At 40.5% G+C, this 23,495-nt stretch overlaps 1 protein-coding gene across 3 annotated transcripts; it reads right to left on the bottom strand.

Annotated features, from left to right (window-relative positions):
- Positions 1-20: 20 nt before the first annotated feature.
- usp33 (ubiquitin specific peptidase 33) lies at positions 21-22,834 on the bottom strand. Of its 3 annotated transcripts, none has more exons than XM_079651937.1 (24): positions 22,653-22,834; positions 19,368-19,466; positions 18,682-18,735; positions 18,501-18,563; positions 15,006-15,155; positions 14,774-14,882; positions 12,628-12,697; positions 10,535-10,648; positions 9,922-10,000; positions 8,348-8,792; positions 8,101-8,241; positions 7,481-7,596; positions 6,257-6,429; positions 5,683-5,753; positions 5,566-5,599; positions 5,424-5,469; positions 5,151-5,331; positions 4,931-5,057; positions 4,635-4,804; positions 3,233-3,314; positions 2,998-3,106; positions 2,295-2,397; positions 1,450-1,518; positions 21-1,244 (listed from the first exon to the last, which is right to left on the bottom strand). In XM_079651937.1, the coding sequence occupies exons 2-24, from the start codon at positions 19,449-19,451 to the stop codon at positions 1,087-1,089; spliced, it is 2,748 nt and encodes a 915-aa protein (XP_079508063.1). In that variant the 5' UTR covers positions 19,452-19,466; positions 22,653-22,834; the 3' UTR covers positions 21-1,086. The 3 variants fall into 3 exon arrangements, with proteins under 3 accessions (XP_079508063.1, XP_079508064.1, XP_079508065.1); XM_079651938.1 differs by having other exon boundaries at positions 7,481-7,593; XM_079651939.1 differs by having other exon boundaries at positions 8,101-8,229.
- Between the last annotated feature and the right edge of the window lie 661 nt (positions 22,835-23,495).

The raw sequence follows: 23,495 nt of genomic DNA, 5'->3' as shown, positions 1-23,495 counted from the left end.
CAAAATCAATGTGATCAGTGTTAAACATGTTTTCATCAAGTTTTAATAGTGTCAGCCAGCAAAATGCAGGATAGATCTTATTCAAGTGACATCCATATGCAAAAACGTACAGTACAGCATCCTGATTTCCCCCTATCAGCATTAAGCAACACCATGCCCATACACAAGAAAAAGGCCTTTAATTAACTAAATGTCTGATGATGCTGAATACATAATGCAATATTCTTTATGTAGCTGTATATTTTAGTGAAGATAGATCCAGATCATGAGTTGCGTGCACATTTTATGAGCTGCTTGCATTAACATGCATTTACATGTGATGTTAAACTGTGATTGAGTGTTTAAGCATGCGTTCTTAAAAGACTGTGGCTGCCACATATTTTCTACAAAAAAAAACTATTAACATCATATTATTAATCACTCCCTTCTGTGGTAAGTTACCAAGTGCTGAATCTTTACCAACATACTATCAGTACTGGTACATTCAAATACAAACCAGACATTTGCGTGAGCATGCCAATTTGTACGTCTACAGAACAGTGCAAAACGAAATTAATTCCTGAGACTACTCAGTAATTAGTCCCTTCAAAACCTTTGATTTGAATCACTTTAAGTGTCACATTTTCCTTCTCTTACCATTCATTGGACAATGTTCTCTTTCAACAAGAAAAATATGTGATATATATACAGCAAGGTGTTTTGTGATTCATCAATATCAGCAACACAAGACACATGGACATAACATATGTGCTCATTTGGTCAAGAAAAAAAAAAGAAGAAAAGAAATATGGCATTCAGTGGAATTTTTAGCTGCACAAAATGTAAATGCTTGGTTCTGAAAATAACCTGACACATGAATACTACAGTGCTAATATAAATGTAAGAGCTCTTTATACAGATTTGTACAACATGACAAACCTTTTTTAGACATGTTAATTCCCTCTGTCAGCCGTGGAAGGCTGTCACGTGGCGGAAGAGATGAGGTCCTTTGCTTGAATTCTTTTTTGAAAAATAAAAGTCAAGTGCAAAATAAAAAGGATTTTCATTTTCTTGAATGTTTTACGTGGTTTTTCCAAAGCTTGTTTTCTAAACAGAGCGTGTTTCCATTTCGATTTTCTCCTCTGAATGCGATGAATCTGCTTCCTGGTGGCTGACGTTTGGCCGAACCGTTACAAGCGGGCCGCCGCCGTAGATGGAGTGGAGGAAGTTCCACGTTTCTTCAGAGATCTGCCCCGAGTCAGCTCCTGAAGAGTCAAACACACACTTTTTAATATCACTAATATCTCAAGTGTACTAATACTACAATCCTCAGAGGCTCTGCAGAAGTTATAAGAACAAATCATTTGTATTTATTCATCATTTACATTGCTTTTACTTATTTAATGCGCCTTCAACGAAAAAATAATCACAATAATGCAATATAACATCAATAATAGTAAGAGTTAGTACCTTGCTTGAGTGTTAAATGGCCGTTCTTGTTTACTGTTATCTTGGAATTATCAATGGCTCCCGGTTGATCTTGAAGGAGGAAGAAAGACAATTAGTTCTTACAATAATTCACCGCAGTAAAATGCTTGCCTACATTCTTTCTCAGAGGCACTTTCTCTTGCATAATTGTTTCAAAGAGCAATGATGTTAAAGTGTCAAATGTTTTTGTCACACGATGAAAAGCAATCTCTGCTCCCCGCTCGCTACAGCGAGAAAAAACAAATATATGAGGAGCAGAAGTCAGAAGGAAAAAAGAGATCTGCAGACGCGCCAGATGTAAGCTGTTATAAATAGATGTGACAATACAAAGCAAGGGAAGCAACAAAAATCAGAACGAAATATATTTTGACGCTTCGTTTTGCTGTTGCGGGAGGGAAACTTGTCTCGGGGGACTGACGCAAACTCTTTGAAGATAAATCGAGAGAAGATGCGGGACTACACCGTTTCTTTTGAACATGAGCAGATTTTGGGAAAGGGGACATTTTCTATTCTTCATTTAAATGTATAGACTTGACTTTTTTTAATTTTTTTAAAGAGAACAAAATCAGAAGCATTTCAAAGATGTTGTGACCCTTTGTGATTGTACCTGTTCTTCAAGAAAAAAAAAAAGGAAAAAAAAAAGGCAAAGCTTAGAAAAAAAAATTATTAAAGAAAAACTGAATACAAAAAGAAATCAGAGGCATTTCAATAAAAAAAAAAAAACATTACCAGATATCAAACACAACTGTAATGTATGAAACATTTTGCCTTTCCATCAGACATTTAACAGGGATGGGGGTTGAAAGGCAAGACTTCTGTCCAATTACCATTGTCTTTTCCTTTGACAAAGCCCTCCCACTCACGAAACCACTGCATGCTGATGCAGTATATGACCACTGGAGACTCCTCCTCCTGGAACGCCTTGTTCAGCTACAGAGGGGAGAGAGGAAATGGGGGAGGAGTGAGCAGAAGAGACAAGAGGGAGGAGAAAGGACGCAAAGGGATGGGGAGGAGATAAAGGAAGGGTGGGGGAAAAAAAAAATTAAGTGAGGATGAAAGGATTGAGAGGAGAGAAGATGGAAAAAGCTAATCAATTCTCTCTGGTAGTTATTCCAATTAGAAGAGAGTCTTAACACCCCACTGCACCAATTTCATCTTTCTTGAAATCACACAATCCCTGTTCCTCTTGTTATCTTACTCTCTCTTTCACACACACTCAAACATGCACACACACACCCTCTATCTCTCCTTTTGAGCAGATACTGTGAGTGAGCACACAATAAGAGCTGCATCTGTCCCAATGCATTAATTATAAGGCTTTCATCGGGCTCACACCTCTCATCTCCTTCCGGGCTGAAGAGCAGCAACACATGCAGCCTATCAAGTGGTTCAATAGACTGGAGAATAGGCCTCCCATGAGTATTGGATGCACAAAGGCTCACTGACACATTATCACTCACACCAGTTTCCCCTGTATTTAACAAAAACTCAATTTATTTCTGGCGAGAGTAAAAGAAAAGAAAAACGTACCCGGACAAACATGTCCAGCTCTGATTTGCGCCGTTTCTCCAGTTTTTCTATTTCGATCTGGCACGTGTGGCAGACATACAGGTGGTTGACAGCTGGTCCTCCTCCGTACCTGCAGGGAGCCGTGCACATTAACTCACAAGGTTGGCATTAAACTTTACAAAAAGGAAATTATACTGCAATTGACTTCCCCATATAGCCTAATGTACTCACAGTTGGATCTGTCTACTGTATGTACCTGCTGTAAAGGTGATCCCACACGTTCTGAGGAAGCATGACTACCAGGTCGTCGATGGACGTTGCTTTGTTGGGGGGCACACCTGATGAAACATATTAAAACATCCATCAGATATTAACATACATGTAAGCATGGGGTAATTCATATCTTGGTTATGCTGGCAAGAATATTTGATATTGATCAAGATTGAAAAAAATGCCTAAAGAATACGGGAACGCATTACCTTGAACTTATTTTAACAACTAATGTGTTTACTGTTTCAAAGATAGGAACGTTTTTAGTTTTTTTCTCTTTTATTGGTTAACGCTCCAACACATTGTACGTGATAGGCTAAGGGGGGCGACATCGCTAAGCGGTTGACCAATCAAAACGGAGCTGGCCAGCTAACCAATCAGAGCAGACTGGGCTCTGGTTTCAAACAGAGGGTGAAAAGAGATGCTGCAGCACAGGCAGTATGAGAACAATAAAAAGCTTTTTGAACATTAAAGCATTGAGACATGTCCCAGTAGAGACACTAAATACTGATATGAACCTGAACATCATTATACGTCCTCTTTAACCTTTTCCATCTGGGAAGAAAAACGATCACTTTCATTTCCAAACTAAAACCATAATCTTTGACAGGGTCACAAGGCAGAATAATTGGGAACCACTACATTGCATTTCTTCTTGAGATATCATGGGCAATAACCTTTTAATGACTGCTTATTTGAAGATCTCTCCTGGGGGAAATTGCTGCCAGAGCCCCTTAATAAATGCTTTGCATGGCTAAATATATACATCTCTGAGGATGCCCTTGGCTATGCAGGGGAAAGTGAAAATAAACGGGTGCACAATTTGGATTTGCACTGAAAATAAAAACAGGCCAAACTGCTGCTACGCAAACAAGGTTACGCTGCACTGATATTATCTCGACTTATGTGCCTGGCTTAACCCGTCATTATGTGCCGGTAGCTGCAAAGGAGGAGGAAACAGCCTGTAGGTGCTTATTTGCAGAATCAAACACATTCTCTCCTGTGATTGTAAACCAACAGCTTCATCATAAGTTGTTTTCTTTTTGCTGCTTAATGTTTTATTCTATAATGTTCAGCGCATAGGGCAGAAAAGAAAGCAGATTGATCGGCACCAAAGGCTTTTCAAATTCTCCCCTCTTCTCTACTCCAATGCAAGAGAAGGATCATCTGAGCACAGAGAAATAAAACCCCCTTTTGAAGTCTGCTGTGTTGTAAAGGGAATACTCTGCAGTTTTCGTCAAAGTCGAAAATCCACAGCAGAGGATGAAAGCAAAAGCTGTGTTCAGACAGGATGGAGCACCATATTCCACTAAACGCTTGTGCACAGAGCAAGAAAAAGGGTTTCTGTTTTGGACACAGGAGTTTCAGTACGATGATGACACACGCACCTCCATGCGAACACAGGAAGTCGTCGTTGGAAATGGGCCCCGGTTCAGCGAAGGTCTTGAACTTGTTAAGCCACTGGCGGGAGATGTAGAACTGCAGGAGGCTGGGCTCCATCATGTTGAAAAGACCCGACACCCTCCTACGTTCCTTCAGAGCGTCCTCGTTGCTCTTTCTGTGATGGGAACAAACACACAGATGATTCACTGCTGATCAAAAGCGAGGTGCAAGTTATGAATGTCAAAGCAGCACAGTCAATCTTAACAATGCTGCACAGCAAACTCCGAAATCAAAGTCTTACTTGTAGAAGAGCACATAAGCCTCGGCATTCTGGACGCAGGATTCAGACACCTCGGTCACACTTTGGTCGTCAAATTCATACCACAGATTGTTCACATCGTTCCTGCAGTACGCTATGTAGTGGCCACCTGGGATCACACAGGGGGAGGAATTAGAGCCAATGAATGCAGGGCGCTCCTGTGTGCCAATAAAGGCGGATGCCCCGGTGTGGGCAGACTTACTGCTGGCGGTGCCGTGGTGACAGATGACGGACAGCAGGTCATAGTTGGTGGTCTGGGCGGGGCTGTCTTTGGCCAGGAAAGGCTGGAGGTCCAGGCCCTCGAGCGGGAAGGACACATGGGTGCTTATCTTGGTGGAGAACATCAGTTCATGTCTGAAGCGCTTCAAGTGGACACACAGGATCTGGAGAGGAGGAACGAACAAAGTTTTATTGTATCAAATCAAAGAAAACAGGAATAAAGGCATGTGATGAAGTGTTAGTGTGGTCTGTATACCTCTGGCAAACTTTGCATTTTACAAAATTTGACTCCGTTTCGTAGTCTAAGAGAAAAAAAGGATAACGATAAATGGTTACAGATCCACACATTTTTGTTGTGAAAAGACACAGCAGTTTAATAATCAGTCACAATTACTCACTTCTTGCATTTTTCACAGCTGTACATGTTGTCTCCTAGGAAACAACAAGCACGGGGTTATTGAGACATCAATCTTTATGTTTGTGCTGGGAGAACAGATCTACGGCCACATGCTCACCCTTTAGTTCGTCTCTCGCAAAGAAGGCAGCGAGACAATCTTGTAGCGTAACCACTGGGCCCCAGAACCAACTGCAAACAAACAAACACAAGTCAATTTTACACAAAAAATGTGAATAAAATGTACATATTGGAGCTCCTTCATACCACTTGTTTCGGGAATGTCCATAAGAAAACACTTTAGGCAAAAGCCTACAGAGTTAAATATAAAAAAATAAAAAATAAAAAAATACTTGGAAACACAATGATAAAGAAATGGCCTATATACTGTACACCCATAGCCTATTTAGAGCAATGGCATGATATCATTTATGAAATGTTATTAATGGGATAAGATTAGCTTCTCCATGTGGCTTTAGGAAGTACCATTTTTTAGAAGTGCAAAATGTATAATTTTCCACAGCGCTAATCTTTTGTTTAAATCTGTAGATTTGTGTCTCAAATGAAAAACACCTCATGTTCTTTGATTGTATTCTTTAAACGTTGTATATGTATAGTTCAGTAAAAGTATCCAACTAAAGATGACTGTGTGTGAACTGCTGTTAAGTGATCTAAAATACAAAGTGAAACCACACCTCTTGATGTATTCCATGACAAAAGAAACCCAGCCCTGCGGAGCATAAGCTTCCCCACAGGAGCCGGCCTTCACCAGGGCCGTCTGGTGGGTGGCCGAGTGGAGCTTGGCCAGGTCCTCCTTCCCCGGGATGGGCAACGAGATATCCTGGAAGTTCTCCAGGGTCACAGACACCTGGCAGCAAACACAACAAACACACAGTTCAGCTTCAGTTTCTTCTAGCTTCAGGCTTTTATTGTCATGTGTGCATACAATGAAAATCTTAGGTTACAGGCTCCTCCAACAGTGCAACACAATCAAATGGATACAAAAATGCGAGTAAATAAAATAAGATAGAATATAATAGAAATAGTGCAGAATAGTCTATATACAAGTAATTTGAATATTGAGATATATAAGTTGCAAACAGATGCAAGGCAAGTTTATTTATATAGCACTTTTCAGCACGTGACAATTCAAAGTGCTTTACAAAAGAAATCAAAAGACTTAAATACAGTAAAAACACATTATAAAATGGCATTAAAAAGATAATTAAATAAACGCAACAGGTATACAATACATGTTTAAATGACATACTGCAGTGCGAATAGGAGCATCTCAATTAAAAGCAGCGGCAAAGAGATATGTTTTCAGTCTCGATTTAAAAATAGTAAGCGTTTCTGCAGACGTGCATGATTTGGGTAGATGTTCCAGAGTGTCGGGGCATAACAGCTAAATGCTGCCTCTCCATGTTTTGTTTTTACTCTCGGTACTGATAGCAGACACGTCCCAGAAGACCTGAGGCACCTTGATGGTTCGTAATTATGTAGGAGATCAACACAATATACTTTGGTCCTAAACCATGTAATGATTTAAAAACTAGCAATAGTGCTTTAAAATCAATTATTTGACCGACTGGAAGCCAATGTAAAGATTTCAAAACCGGACTGATGCTTGTTAGGGATGTTCTTTCAAAAGTTCAGGTGTTTAACAGTCTTATGGCCTGTGGGATGAAACTGTTCCTGAGTCTGGTGGTTCTAGTCCTCATGCTGCGGTACAACTGTATCAACAGTTGTACCGCAGCATGAGGGTCTAACAAACACCAAAGTTGATCATTTCAAAGACATTCAATTTGAGGGCATTGAAATGAAATGACACAATGTCCTGTTCTCTAGTGCTGCTCGGCTACTGTGCCTCTCACCCTCTCAGCAATCCCATTATCTTTAAATTGAAAACACACACTGACCCGATCGCAGGTGAGGCACTGAACTGAGCTGACAATGGTCCCATCAAACACATCTGAGATGACACTGCGGTATTTCTTCTGCCGCTTGCTCTTAGGCGGGCAGAATGTGGTCACTGCTGGGGGAAGGTGGAGAGAGAGAGAGAGAGAGAGAGAGAGAGAGAGAGAGAGAGAGAGAGAGAGAGAGAGAGAGAGAGAGAGAGAGAGAAATGTGAGAATAGTGTTTTACAGTGTGTAGGCAGAGACAGACAAATGATGTAACTATCACTCTAAGATCCTGGGGCAGGTTGCACAAAATGTTCCTTAAAGTCAGATTTTAGAATTCCTTAAAATAAATCAGTTGCACTAAACACACTTAAGCCTTACTTTAAAGACTTTCTTAAAATGTTCAATCAAGTAATTACAATTTTCTCCTTATCTTGGTTTTAAACTTAAGGAATTATGTCAAGTTAGTTAAACTATTGCACAAGGCCAAAGCAAACAAAGCAAAAATGTAAGGTACCTTCTGCCTTTATCTTAAACACTTGAATATTTGAGTGTCTATTTAAGGAGAATACTAAGGGTATTTTGTGCGACTTGTTAAGCTTCGATTGCTGATTTGACTTCCTCTGATTATGCAGTACCTTTCTTGTGTGAGGGGTTGATGCTGGGCCAGCCTGAGGCAGCTTTGGGGGGGCTGCTGGACATTTTGGGAAAGTGTCCATCCATCGGGACGGGACTCTGTGGTCTGGTGTTGTTCGACATTTGGATGTCTGGGAAGGAATCTGGCACAAAGGAGGCCAACTATTAGACTTCGGCATAACTTTGACACTGAATATCACTCAGTAGATTTGGAATAAAACGAAACAAAACCATTTCTTCCATAATCACCTGACATCCTGCTTTGAACCTTGATGGCCCCTTGGCTGCTGATAATAGGCGTGTTGTCAGTGGTGGTGTCCACATCCTTGTCCATGTCCACTCCAGTGCTTCCACCCAGAACCCCATTAACTCCAGAGCGGTACAGGTCATTAATCATGTTCTTCTCCTTCTGCCACTCCCTGTTGGCCTGGATCTCTTCTTGTTCAGGGATCAGCATCTCGGCCTCGTTGGTGTCCTCCATCATCACCTTCCCGCCCTGCGCCTCGTTATCAGCTCGATCGCTGCTGCCGCACGACTCGCATGACTGGAAGTCGTTGTCCGACTGACTGTGGTTGTCCCCCTCGGGGCATTCGTCCACGGTAACGCCGTTGGACTGGTCGTAGGGCTCGTGCTGCGTCTCCTTCAGCTCCTCGTGGAGTTGATCCATCAAGCAGCGCAGAAACTCCTGAGAGTCCTAAAGGCCGAGTTGGAATAATCACAAGAAAAGTCATTTCCAAATGTGTTGGAGCTGAGAAAAATGAAATGTTCTGCTGCTATTTTGGTCCTCGTGGTTTGTAAAAAGAATAGTTAATTACCTCTCCCTGAAAGTCATTTAAGCCAGCACATATTCTCCCTAAATATAATGGACTTTGACAGACACAGCAAAGCTAATTATTTTCCAAATTACAAAACAAACACCACTTCTCCTTGTTTATCCCGATTCTGCTTCATAAAATCCGAAACCAAACGCTCATGAATGTGTAATCAAAGTTAATGAACCGCAGACATCCAATCTCCCCTCTCCCAGAGTCGGGAATGTTAACTTTATTCACAGCAATGCTGATTCCAAGGAAGCGCAGGCCGGCATGGCGTGACGAATGAATATTCCTCAGCTAACTCCTCCGAACAAACATCGGCACGCCAAGAGGAAACCGGCCCTTTCATCATTTCACCACTCAGGCTTATAAAACCCTTCCTTACACACACTGGAGAAAGGCTAGACGTGCTCCAGTGGAAAGTCTGTGGACATTCTTCATACGTTGTGACACATCAATCTTTCTTTTCAAAGCACCGCCTGAAATGAAATCAAGCCATTTACCTTTTGCGTTTCCGAGATAGGATTAATGTGTGCATTTTCATGTGAATGAATTCAGAAGATCTGAGTTAGTAATTGCAAGGCAGGGGATTGAGTTTATCTGGCTGAGTGATTCGAGCTGGAGCTAATGGGATTTCTGTGGAGGAACAAGCATGGGGGGATATGGAGTGGAACAGAAAAAGGGAGAGGCTGTGTTGTAAGATCTGAGCCCACTTTATAGTCTGGGCGTCAGACCCATAATAATCCCAGCTCAGCACAAACTCATTCTTTAAGGATTCAGTTCAAATCCATGTTTTGTATTCATATTTGCTCATATTATTCAGATTACTTGCAAAGCACAGAGGTAAAAGAAGAAAAAAAATCCCCTCCCCTAGGTCCCAACAACCCATCCCAGAAATACTGTTGAATATTTCTCCGACCGTGAAGAGTGCCTCCATGTTTTATTTATAGTGAATATGTGTGAATGCACTTCAGTTTCACATTCATTTCACCGTCTGCAAAGACCCACCTGCTGAGAGTATCCTCTGAACATGGGGTTCACGGCTTTGATCCCCTGGAACAAGTTGGTCGGGACCACATATGAGGGTCTGCAAAGTGACAAAACACAACATGCTCAACACGTATACACAATGTCAAAATTAAGTATTTTGTTAGTTTGATATTCAGAGTCATATTTTAAAGAGGACATATTATGCAAAATTCTGTTTCATATTTTTGTCTTGTGCCTCTACTGTGACGTGTTTCCATGCTTTAATGTTCAAAAAGCTCTTTGTTTTTCTCATATGCCCCTAAGCCTATCACGTACAATGTGTTGGCGCGCTAGCCAATAGCGCAAGTGTTACGAAGTGATGTCACTATGTTAGTAACATCGCTAAACAAAGGAGTCTAATGGAGGTGTCTCAGGCAGGGAGGAGTGTGGGAGAGAAGCATCTCCTGGATTGAACTTGGGGATGTTAGCCTTGCACAGAAACCTATAAAACACACTACAGGAAAGGAACACCCCCAAAAGCATAACAGGGGCCTCTTTACACGTGGGGGGAAATAACGAAAGAGACCAATAAAGTGTTAAATCAAAAGTAGCTTGTGTGCAAAGAACAACTTTAAAAAGTGAAAGCGCCTACCTGTTCTTGTGCCAGAGGTCGGACACGAGCTTCTGGTAGCTTTTGCTGAGAGCGGGCTTCTTGTCCGTCTTCACCATGCCGCCGCATTCAAGAAAGAACTGTGTCAAGGGCGGGCTGCGGTGGAAAGAGGGATAAATATATCATTCATAGGCACTAAGAAGCTCTTACTACAAATACGTCCATAACAAATTGAATAAATTACCAAGAAGCTGGCAATGCTGTGGCTAATTCTGGAAAATCTGCTTGTAATCCTCAATAGGCCGAAGAAAAGAGGCGCAATATAAGGTAACGTTTCTATATTCTGTTATGCATTGGAATACCGTAACATCAGCAAATCAGTGAGTGTGTTTTTGTGATAACATTCATAAAGGTCACGTTCAAAAAGACAAATGGGGAAGGAAATCCTGAGAGATTTGAGTTCAGCAGTTCTACATAGCGCCTGCGTTTTCCATTCATTTTGTTTCATTGCACCCATACAGTATGTCTCTCCTAGAGAAATATCCCAAACTCCCAGAGGTACTGGGCCGTGGTAGAAAACTCCACACGCAGCTGAAAGTTGAAGGACATAGCTGGAAAGAGAAACAGCTGAGGGGATTTAGTTTGATGAATACAGAGAGGACAGGAATTTGTGAGGAAGAGACAAAGTACAGAAATGAATAAGCCATCGAGCGTTCCTTTTCCCTTGGCAGGAGAAAAGTCCTTGGAAGTGAATAATGACCCGACAGTAAGTGAAAGAAGCGGCACTCACACAAATAGACATCAAAGGAAACTTTAGAAAATGTCCCTCCTACCCGCAGCTCAGTGACTCACTTCCTCCTATTTTTGGAAGGTGATTTAGATTGCAAATTTTGACCCATATCTTCACCCACTTTGACTTGAATCCAGACTATCTTCAGTTTGATTAAATAATACAAATCTAACCCTCTTAGGTAGACAGTATTTAAGAAGAAGAAATGGGTTTGCTGTTTCCTATCAAATAAAAAGTTGAGCGCTGAAGTGAAACTTTAAGTGACCACACCGACAATCCCATCACAAAGGATACATCAAGGATTGGTAATTCAATAAACAGTTAAAAAAAAGTATACAGCAGACAAGGAGAGAAACAGTAAGTAATTACAGTTTTATGTGACTCGTAAAAAGACCAAGTGGGAACAGGAATTGGGGTAAGGAGGAGGAGGAGGAGGAGGAGGAGGAGGAGGAGGAACAAAGGAAATTGGGAAAGACTTCTTTGGTAACAGAAGACCCTACAGGGAACTACAAAAGGCCATTTCTGCGTCTCAAATGGTGCACTGCAGCAATTCTTCCTCATTCAGCCGGCATACTCTCACAAATGAGTGCAGCTAGCCATAGTCCTTTCTTTCACAATCAACAAGAAACAGACCGAGGGTGTAACGACTGATACGCTGCCTGTTGAGTATTACAATAAGAAAGCTCGAATCAAACTTTCCACATTATGCTGAGTGGTGGGGAAAAAAAAGTATTTATATAATGGAAGCTAATGCTAAGATTACAGAGGGAACTATTTTAGAAAGATGGATGCCACTAATGGAGGTATGAAGGGGAACATTGGGAGGAGTAATTGGAGGATATATTTCTTACAGAAGTTGGTCTGCATGTGATAATGAGACCGTTAAGTTGTCGAATAAAATGAGACAAAATAACAAGGGCTTTTATTTTTAAGTAGTGTGGATATTTTCCTACATATATTTGACTGAATATTCATCCCCATTCACGGTGAACTTAAAAAGTAAATAAAACATATTTCGTGTTTGTTTCTTTTAAGGCTTTTTTATTTATTATCTATTATGTATTTATTTATGATAACATCTAAATATGTTTTGATGTATTCATTTATTACACAGTTTCATGGCATGTTTTTTGGGATATATAAAAGACAAAATACATATTGCAAACCCCTTGTAAAAGCAGCTGTCAACAGATGTTAGAACAACCTTTTGATGTAAGAAGTGATGGGTTTGAGAAACAAGATGAAAAGCGTGTTGAAAGTGTAAAGTAACATGAAGAACCAGCAAAGAGCGCATGTGAAACGTCCGACAGGTGGGTGTGGGGTCAGCAGGTGAACACAGACTCACCAGTTGGACAGCGCCTGCAGGGCTGCGTTCATGTAGCAGGTGTTCCCAATGTTCTTCAGCCCCGTCAGGCCTGAGGGACACACAACACACCGGGGAAATTAAAACAAGCCACTCCTCAAACGCTTGTACACTCGGATGGCAGTCGAGGTAACACACCCACTGCTTTTTCTAAGATTTATATTCTGCAGCAGGAGTGGAAAAAAAAATTGGCTACCTGCTGTATTTTAAATCAGATACAGTGAGAGCTGCTTCATCTTATCCACGTTTCAAAGTCTGATACTGTTACTCCTGCTCAGACAAATAACTAAATAACTTCCACACCCCACTGCTCACGAAGCAGTATATCATTATAGATGTTGTCATTTGAACTTCCGTTATTTGTCTTACTTTTATTGGGGTTGTATTCATGAAATATGTTTTGTACTACAGTTGAGAAAATCCTTCGGGTGATGTAAACAGAGGCACAAAGTTGCCATGGATTCAGCAAGTAATGCTGTTAATACGTTTTTGATTTAGTTTGTGATCTTCAGCTCCATTATGAACCGCGCAGACATGCATCATCTATCTGGACACATTCCCAGAAAACTGCAGACCCACTGCAGCTCTTTAAATCAAGGCTGAAGACTTTTCTATTTGCCACTGCCTTTTTTTAAATCAATAATTACTCATTTCTTCTTAAACTGCACAGAACATTTGATTGTAGTCTGTTTTTGTATATTTGTATTCTCTTGTCTCTTTAATAACTGTCCTGAATTGATTGTGAATGTTCTTTTGTGATGTGTTTTTTTTGTGCATATAAATCAACTTGCTTTGTCTGGCTGTAGAACACAAGTCCCTTTTTGTAGCCTGCATTTGATCACATTAAGGACACAACATTACCATTAACAGTATGCTAAAGTTCCTGCTGCAATGTACCCAGTTTACAGCCAGCTACCATTGTATTACTTTTACATTCAAGAACATTTAAATAACTGATGATTTTTAGGCTAAGTTTGGAGTTATAAGTAGAATTATATCGATAAGTTATCAAACCTTTTTGTCTGATTCCTAAGCAGATTTAGTTTTTTTGTTGTTGCAATAAATCACATCGGAGATAATATCTTTGGAAAGTATAAAAGTCACTGAATCAAGATTATCTAATTATGTCTATGTATTTTGATTTTATGACTCAGGGTTGAAGTAGCTTATTACGGTAAAGCCTGTATATTATGACTTGCCTTCAGTGCAGAGAGCATTACAAAGCTTATTTACTCCACCTCCTGATCACATGATCTGTAATTGTGACCCAAGTAATGGAGGCAGTGACTGGTGGCAATACCTCAGCTACACCACAGGAGGTTGAACAAAACATATGCCATTAGGCGGAGGCTGTGTGTGTTTTGCAGCACTGAGTGAGAACAGTATTTGCATTGGTGGTTCCAGTGAGACTAGCACTCTGCACTGAAGTGTTAGTGCAGGGCTTACCTCACCGACACACACAGGAGCGGAGTGCGTGTGTGTGTGTGTGTGTGTGTGTGTGTGTGTGTGTGTGTGTGTGTGTGTGTGTGTGTGTGTGTGTGTGTGTGTGTGTGTGTGTGTGTGACCATCGTTGCTCGTCGGCTCCTATCAGCCGCTACATGTGACAAGCGGTTTCAGATCACAGTCGTGTGTAAATCGTTGGTTAGTTGGTTTCGTTTGTCTTTCAAAAGATGTTTTGATTGCTGGCTGTGTGATGTGTTCAAGTACAACTTTCAACAGAAAAGTATAATGGAGGTGTTTGTACTTTGAAGCCTGGCGAGCCCATTAGCTGCTCTTATTCATTCAAATCATATTCTGTGCTTTGAACTAAAGCAACGGCTGAATCATTCATGCCATGCTTATTTTTTCATTGTGTCCTACTTGCAAAAAAGAGCTGAAACCATTGAATTACACTTTAGCCAGCTCCCTGATTGGACTAAATTATTTTCTGGGGAATAAACTGAAGATTTCTTTAAAGGTATCTTTCCTTGGCAACTTTTATTTATTTATTTTTATTACCCGACAGATTTGTTGACAACAATTTGAACTTTGAACAGTGTCTTATGACTGCCTCCCAGTACAGATGTAATATGCGAGTGGATTATATTACTGTCAATATTATGAGTCATTCATTGTGTGTCGAGCTGACCTCTGGCTCGCAGTTCGTCCTCCTCCTCCGTCTCCATGTCCAGGTCTTCACATCCTCCATTAGGGGGCACTCTCAGAGAGGTTGGGCTCCCAGGGGCCCTGCTTTTATCCTGGATAAAACGAAACAACTCGTGAACTGTTGTTCAATATTTAACCTGCTTTATGACTGCAGTTAAGTTAACCACGTAAACTGAAGACAATAAAACAAGATGGCACACGGAGCTGGATGTTACCTGTGCAGAATTCTGAGGTGACGGGAGGGGCTTGCTGCTGCCGTGAGGAGACGGAGGTCCGAGTTTACGCTCCAGAAACACCTCCTTCCCGCAGGCGTAGCACCACACTCTGAGCGTGGTCAGGTTCACGGTGAGGTTGTGTCTCGTCTCCTGCACACAAAGTTGTTGAAGACATTGTGAATGGACATATCAGACTGTGTACGCAAAGGGAAAGAAAAGATAGTGGTAATTATGTATTTAAGGAAAGCTGATAAAGCACATTGTTATCAGTACGTTCTTCTTTATCTTAACACACTCTGCATCTCATTACACAATCAATCTTGTTTTTGCTCCTATAGGAGTCCTGCTGCCTAAATCCATGGAGTATTCCCTTTTATCAGGGATTCAAATCGCAAATCTCCAGCTGAACAAAATCTTTTACCCGAAGCTAAATTTGTTTCTCAGCCCAAATAACGTATTATTAGGGTCAATGTATAACACTGACTAAATGAAAATGTACATTTAACAATGTCAGCGTTTGTTACAATATTGATTTAGTGGGTAAAATGAAAATATACAGAGAATATCTTCAAATCTTGAGGCTGCAGTGACACAGATATGGATGAGTACCTCATACAACCCCACTTAAATAATTCAAACTATCTTTTTAAGTTTGCAGTTAAAATATTCAAACAAAAGAGAAGCTGGCACTGTATCCCTTGTGGCCTTCGAGCTTGAAAAAAGGCTCAGTAATCTCAAAAGGCAGTGTTTTTGTTTGATGTTTTTTTTTTTTTTAAAGTATCATTTCAAGAAACTGCTGTTCTACTCTGGCGCTCACTTCCCCTTCGGTTTGCTTCCTTGCAGAAGTCGACCTCCTTACACTTTCCAAACATAAAAACACAACTTTGAATACACTATTCTAGGTTTACCATTGTCTTGATCACTAGTTCTGAGCTGGGTCTCTGAGGTTTGAGGGGGGTAGGGGGTTAAGACTTTTACAGTGGAAACTTGGCCGAGTTGTGCTGACCTACTGCTGCTCTGACAGAAGGCAGCAGGCTGGCTGGTGGACAGGAGACTGAACGTGAGCAGACTGCATTATTCATCAGGGCTGCATTAGTCTTCACACAGAGGTGGGGTGGGGGGGGGGGGGGGGGGGGGGGCACAGCAGACTGAGGGTGGGCATGAAACTCCCAAGCCTTAATGATTTATGAAGGAAAGAATACAAGGCAGGGCATCAATAGTAATGGATTTATATCTTAGAGGATGTTTTTGTGTTGTGTATTACAATGAACTGTTTATAGCTTTCAAAGGAATAATCTGTTATGTTAATGCGCTTCTTGTCAACTCTTTTTTTTACATTATGACTTGAAAAACAATGTCTTGGAGCGAAATCATTCCCCAGTGCTTCTTCTGCACAAACAGCATAAGGCTTGAGCTATTACAACTTGTTATCGTGTCAGCAGCATATCAAAATGTGTCTCAACTGAACACTGCTGAACTGCTCAAACATAGTTCAAATGGATGGACAGTGTTTCCCTGATGCTTTTAATATTAAAGATGCAGGAAATATTATCTGCTCAGAAGATTCACCATTCACCAAAAAAAGCTTAATAGGGCGCCCTTAAATCGAGATGACGTGGTTTGAGTCGGGGTTTCTCTGCAGGACTGAAGTACGTCTGCACGATTTGGGGAAATAATCTAATTGCGATTTTTCTGACAGATATTGCGATTTGCGATATTTTGTTTTTAAGCGACCCAACGGAAGTTTATTGTAAAATGCGGCCATATCTCCGGCTAGGAAGGTCGTATCAACGTGCTCCCGTCTCTAGCCCCCCCCGCAGCCATGAGTGAAAGAACTAAACTTACATGAAACTTCCGTTGGGTTGCTTTAAAGTCAAGCTTCAGTTTAAGATTCACCCTGTGATAGATGTCAAACATGTGATGGAGCATTACTAACCTGACTCAGAAGGTTTGTTTCACCAAACCATCTAGGAGAGCTCCATTGGAAGCCATTTGGAAAAGTATTTCAAAAATACTTGGCTTCTATCATGGGCCACTTCTGATTGGTTAACAATGACTGGTACATGTGGAGCACAGCACTTCTGATTGGTTAACAATGACTGGTACATGTGGAGCACAGCACTTCTGATTGGTTAACAATGACTGGTACATGTGGAGCACAGCACTTCTGATTGGTGTGGATGACTGACACACAAGAAGAACAAAAAACAAAAAACAAAAAAATCGCCGGCTTTGCGATTTGATAATTGCATCATTTAAAATTGCGATTTCAATTTAAAATCGATTAATCGTTCAGCCCTAGAGTTAAGTCTCTTCTCTAGCCTTCAGCATTCAAGATGTTACTGACAATAATCAAAATAGAATAAGATACTACAGTACTCTGCAATATTCGCACAAACGCATATAATACTGCAGAAGAACTGACCAACAGATCGAGTTGGCCCAAAGACAACTGGAAGGCTGCAGTCAAACTCCCATCCCTTATCTGCAATGTGAAGAAAGATTGGCAATGTTGGCCTTTGTTGGAGTTGCCTCAGAAGTCCATTTTTGTGCATAATGTTTGTGTGGATTGACACAATGTTTGAGTGGATCTCTTGCTTCTAAAATGATCTGATGGAACTGTAACTTTTACAGTCACTCTCATACAGAAGCATGAGATCTGATCCAACAGCAGTCGTTCTCATGCATAGTCAAGAGATTTAAATGTTTCCTCCCCTCAGGGCCTCCAAAGCACTAATCAAGCATGGCCTTCATTCTTACTAAATGTAAAGATGGCTGCTGTGTGGTGGGAAAAAAACCAGATGTCCTGGATAAGGGGACAGATATCAAATTCACGCTCTGTGTCCAAAACCTGTCTTTCATCAGTTGAGGAGGTTTGAACTTGAACAGCCACTTTCTGGACAACAGTTTGAGCAGCTATATAGATACTTATAGGCCGGGGAAATTGTATGTTTGCTCTCATAAGTCTCAGTGTCTGCTCCGCGCCCAACTTGGCCCACTTGGCCCTGGCGTGCAGGAGGAGAAGCTTGAGTCAATAGTGGGAGCAGCAGAGACTGTGTAAAGATTCAGGATAGCAGATACTGTAACCATGGAACTGGCTGCTCAATCTCCCTCACTCTCCAGAGGAATGGGTCATTAATAATGGATGATCCACTGCTCAAATTGCACTGAATTCGAAGGTATAGGCAGGCAGGGCTGGTCCGATGGTTTCTTAACAATGAGTGCACTTGAAAAGCTAAAAAAGGGAGGCACTAGCTCTTAGTCAATGTTAAAAATAAAGGAGTGCTGGAGGCAGTTTTTCTTTGCAGTGGTATTCTTGTCCTGCCATCTGTGCGTCCTCTGCTCTCTACTGACACCACAGCTCCTCGTTGGGTTACATCTCTTTTCACTTTCAGTCAGGACACCAGGACGTCCTGCTTTTCAGTCACACCCCTTACTCGCTCCTTTTGCTATGCATTCATTAATATGTGTCCCGCTGAAAGACACGAGGCTCACCTGTGAGTGCACAGTGCTGTGGTCAGTGTGAGACTCTCCGCAGCCTACATATGCACAGCCATTCTGCAGAGAAAGACAAACAGATGATGCAGGAATTAGAAGATAGAAATGTAAGAAATGAGAATCAAAGGATTGTTGTATGTTATATCAACATGTTTTCTTCTGGTGAGCATTGTCGTACCTCCAAACACGCCCACAGATTTGGTCCACCAACTTTACAGTCTTGGCACTGGCCCTGGAAAAATATGAAAAGACTCCGGTTAGATTTACATTGTTTTGTTTTTAATGGAGCACAGCGAGATGGCAGCAATATTCAAAAATAGATTTGGCTTTTAATTCAGAATAAGTGATATATCAGGATCAGTACTTCACATTACCATAAGAAAAAAACACACTTATTAACTGCAGTGCAATTGTAAAAACAGAAAGCATGAAGCAACCAATCAGCAGGCAGATTAGAGAATTAGAGAAAAGCCAACTTGTAGAAGAGGGCTTATAAATGTGTTTTGGACCAGAGTCAGCTGATCTAATAGAAGGGAGGAGATTGTTCCATAGTATGGGTGCTGGGTGAAAAGAGCATTGGCTTTAGTGATACATTTGCACGCGGCACAGCTTACAGGTTTTGGATGATTGACCTAAGTATCCGCTCAGTGGTCTAAGGGCTTTCTAGCTCAGACATGTCGGCAGGAGCTAAGTATTTCAAATGTAACTGGCAGCGAAAAAAGAGTTATTTAAGATATTTGGTCAGAAAGAGCTTAGCTGCTGCATTTAGCAGATAGACACCATGTTATTATAAGATTTAAAAAAGAGAAGTATGTTATAAGTAGGGGCTGTGGACAGAGCCATGATGGAGGGTGGATGACTCACATGGGATTTCTGAATGAGTTCCTCCTTGGTGATTTCCCCCACACAGTCCAGGTGGGGACAGTCACAGCTGGACCCCGGCGACATCACTCACACACAGGTCTGAGAGAGAGAGAAAGATGGATGAAGGTAAGGTAAGGTACGTTTATTTATATAGCACATTTTATGAGCACAGAGGCAATTCAAAGTGCTTTACATGATCATCAACACTTAACAAGAAGACGACAGAAAGGAACACAATAAATGAACATAATGGAATTCATAAAAACCATGCATAAAAGAGATACAGAATAGTTTAAAAACAACATTGTAAATACAGTAGGTGCTAAAAAAAGTTAAAGGGCTTCTGGGTAGGCAGCTGAAAAAAGTAGTGTTTTCAGCGGCGACTTAAAAGAACTCGGCGTTGGTGAAGACCGGGGGGGGACAATGAGTAATGAGATGAAACACACGTTGACTACACCATTTTCAGGTGACTAAAAAAACAGTGTTGGACTTCTTGTTTCTGACACACTCTGAAACAGTCAGGCTGCTGTAATCTGAGACGCCGTCAAACAACATCATTTTTCCAAATCAGCAACACGACCGACCGACAAATTCCTGTTATTATCAGCCACTGAAGGAGATCAGCACGCTACAGCTGTCAACAAATGTGGAACAGGCAGTCTGCTGCTGTTGCTGCTGTTGCTATGTCATATGAGGGCTGACAATGCAGAAAGAAAAGCAGAGACAGAGGCTATAAAGGAATAAGTTAGAGCAAATCTTAAAAGTATTCCATTCTGCTAATAACCGGTGAATTTTAAAAAAAAGTCGGTTTTATGTCAACTCCAGGAATGATTTTTCCAAAAAGATTTCTAGCTCTTGATTGTTTGTTCCTAATACAAACTTGTATATGTTTATGATCTGTCCTTTGTGCTTCTTTATTTCAGTGTGTAGGAGACGAGGAAGATGGGCAGCTAGCAGACATATGAGCGCTGTGCAGTGGGATGACAGGAAACCACTGGAGGCTTCTGTTATCAGGTTTCTTGAGAGGGCCGCAATCCCATTTCCTCTTCAAATGGAAATGCACTGCTTCACGAAGCCCTCATGGGAGCAGGAGATTTTCTTCAAGAGTGACAAAAGACTTGGGTTACTGGAGTCTGTCAATCAAGGGTGGTGTTTTTAGAATAACTGCGGCATCATGACGCAAATAACTGTCTCACTGTGAGCAGAGGGCATTTCTCTTAAGTGGCAAACACGGAGGTTTGACCTACGACACATTCACTCAAGACAACAGGTACATCTGTCAACAAAGCCCCTTTAAAAAATGGCGGAAAAAAGGAAGTGAGATAGCGAAAGCAATTATGATATGATGATAAAGCAATTATCAGATAGCAGATACATTCCAGGAGTCACTCAAGCTGTAAATAATTCACCCTTTATCTACACTGTCGTTTAGAAGTAAAAACAATATTGATCATTATGTGTTTTTTCCTGTTTTGAGCAACTTTCTCTGATAAAAAAATGCCTTTTTAGACCTAAAACATGTAAAGGCACCAGAACATTGAATGTATGACCACTTTGTTCATGGTGAGGTGACAAAGTGTATACCTTGTTGGCGGCTGCATATTTATATGCTGGCATTCAAGAGTGTTTAAGTGTTTATGGCACGATGACAGCAGAGCTGAGCTAACAGCCCTCATTTAAATCACCATGGTACAAACCACATGAGTGTCGAGGTTATACTAACCAGAAACCAAATGATGTGCGAATAATCAGGTGCTTTATAAAGACCTCCAATAATCCATTCTACAAGGTGCTTTAGGACACAAAAAAGCTGATAAGAAACAAAGCCACACACAGTTTCATTTGTGTTAGAGGCTTCTATAATTGCCTTGAACTTTGGCAGCAACCAGTTATAAGGTCAAAAGATCAAGCTTGCGGTGCCTCCAACAGAGATCAGTCACTGTTACAGCTTATAGAAACACACCCGAGGAACATCTTATTAGGCAGTGGTTTTACAGTCTAGGCTCCTGTGATTACACGATGCTAATGGAGGGAGGAACATCTTTCTATTTCTCCATCCTCACCCTTTCACTTTCTCTTCAACCAACATAATGATACATGTAATCCTGCACAGTGGTAACTAAGTACATGTACTCAAGTACTGTACTTTTTTACAGTTTTGAGGGACTTGAGTATTTCAGTTTTTTGCTACTTTGTACTTCTAAACCACTACAATTCAAAAGGTACTTTATCTCCCCAACATTTATTTAATACCTTAAGTTACTTTGCAAATTTGGATTAATTATGTTAAATATAATCAACACTTAAATAAGACTTAAGTTACACCTGGAATAAATTCACAATAATGAATCAATACTTTAAATCAAAAATATATGTAATATATTATTCAGAAAATGGGCCAACCTGCACAGTGAGCACTTTTACTTTTGGTACTTTAAGTATATATTTGAAGCTAATACTTTTGTACTTTTACTTGAGTAACATTTTGAATGCAGGACTTTTACTTGTAACAGAGTACTTCTACACTCTGGTACTTCTACTTAAGTACAATATCTGAGTACTTTTTCCACCTCTGGTTAATCCTGCACAAAGAAGTATTACAGTACAGTCTGGGTGGGGCGTTGACCCAAAACCAGGCAATACAAATGGATCCGATGTTCCGAGATTCCTTGTAGACGTTTAATAACAGTACATTAACACTGCTAAGTACACACTTACTAAACCAAAGTACCCTGATAACAATATTTAGCAAGGAGAGCCACCACAGAAGAGTCATATTAACACTATTTTGAAAACGTACCGTTACCTGCCAGTTAACGACATTTTAACTGATCATCTGACAACTAATTCCAGCAAGGCCAAAGCCTCTCCAATAATGCAGAACATAAATTAAATATCGTTTCGTGTGGCTTTGGCCTTGTCCATTTCTCAAACTGAGCTGTCAAAAGCAGGCGAGGCACTGACAGCGTCACAGTCTGACTAGCAATCTTTCGATGTTAGCATTAGCCTTTAAGCCAATAATTATTCAGCAAGTTAAAATAAATGCTTCGAAGGCTAGCCATAGCAGTTGTAATATATTCGTAAGCAAGCGGTAGATATAATTAGCAATATGTGATATTTTTAGAGATTGTTTTCTATTGATAACCATCTCGTTAGTAGCATGCTACATGGATAATGCTAGCAAGCTAACGTCCCTGTATTACATGATCACCAGCAATCCCACGGTGACTAAAGTCAGCAGAGAGCTAGCTAGCATCCAGAAATAATATCAGCCTCGATCCTTACCTGCACGATTAAAAAGACTCGACGTTTTCTTGGGTATATCCAATGGTATTTGATGTCTTGGAAACGGATTCAGTGTGTTTTTAAGACATATTTCAAACAAGAAATCCTTCACATAAACGATAATCGTTCCTGTCGCTCAGCGTGGTTGCTAACGTTACAGCTGTGTCTCCGCCCCTCTTCCGGTACAGAAGAAAATACTTCCCAAAAACCATAAAGCCCTTCCCCGTTTGTGTAGAAGCATTATGACTTTAATACAGTATCATAAACTCTTAATTAGCTTTAAAAATGTAGTGTTGCTTTCCATGTCATGCGTGGAAAATGTGTAATGAAAAGCAATGAGATTAATAATAAATACATAAAAATATGTGTCTTTAAAATGGTGTATTACCTGAATTAAGTATACATTGGCTTTGGGGAAAACTAGAGAGGAGAGCAATTACAGTAACACGTGATGGCAACACACAATCAACCCAACCCAAGCGCCATCAAGCGTGTTTGGTGCATTTTGTGATACTAACAGTGCGGAAATACATATCAATACATTACAAATAATAAGAATAAAATATGAATAACACATTTTCTTTTTAAGTATAAAAATCGTAAATAAAATTCCTTCCAACATTTTTTTAACTTTTTAGACTGAATCAATTTAGGATGACATACATTAGTTATTTCTCCTTTTTAAGTGATATTTATTTACATTTATTTTAACACAACTTCATGGTTACTATCTCATCATCTTTTCATGTACATATATTGACTTTCCTTTTGTCTTTGATTTAATTTCCCCCCTCATATTTAACTTATCTAATAACCTGACTTGAATAGCAAACATTTTGACTT

The sequence above is a fragment of the Notothenia rossii genome (assembly GCF_949606895.1).
Source record: "Notothenia rossii genome assembly, chromosome: 9".
NCBI classification, from domain to species: domain Eukaryota; kingdom Metazoa; phylum Chordata; class Actinopteri; order Perciformes; family Nototheniidae; genus Notothenia; species Notothenia rossii.
The sequence above is the reverse complement of the archived record's forward strand: the minus strand, read 5'-3'. Positions and strand labels throughout refer to the sequence as shown.

Excerpts from the sequence above, each read along its gene's own strand:
- usp33 (XM_079651937.1), bottom strand. The coding sequence starts at position 19,451 with ATGTCGCCGGGGTCCAGCTGTGACTGTCCCCACCTGGACTGTGTGGGG. Across the intron at positions 15,156-18,500 it reads ACAGCACTGTGCACTCACAG|GAGACGAGACACAACCTCAC; the intron begins GTGAGCCTCGTG and ends CTTTGTGTGCAG. Across the intron at positions 1,519-2,294 it reads TGTCAAAGGAAAAGACAATG|ATCAACCGGGAGCCATTGAT; the intron begins GTAATTGGACAG and ends TCCTCCTTCAAG.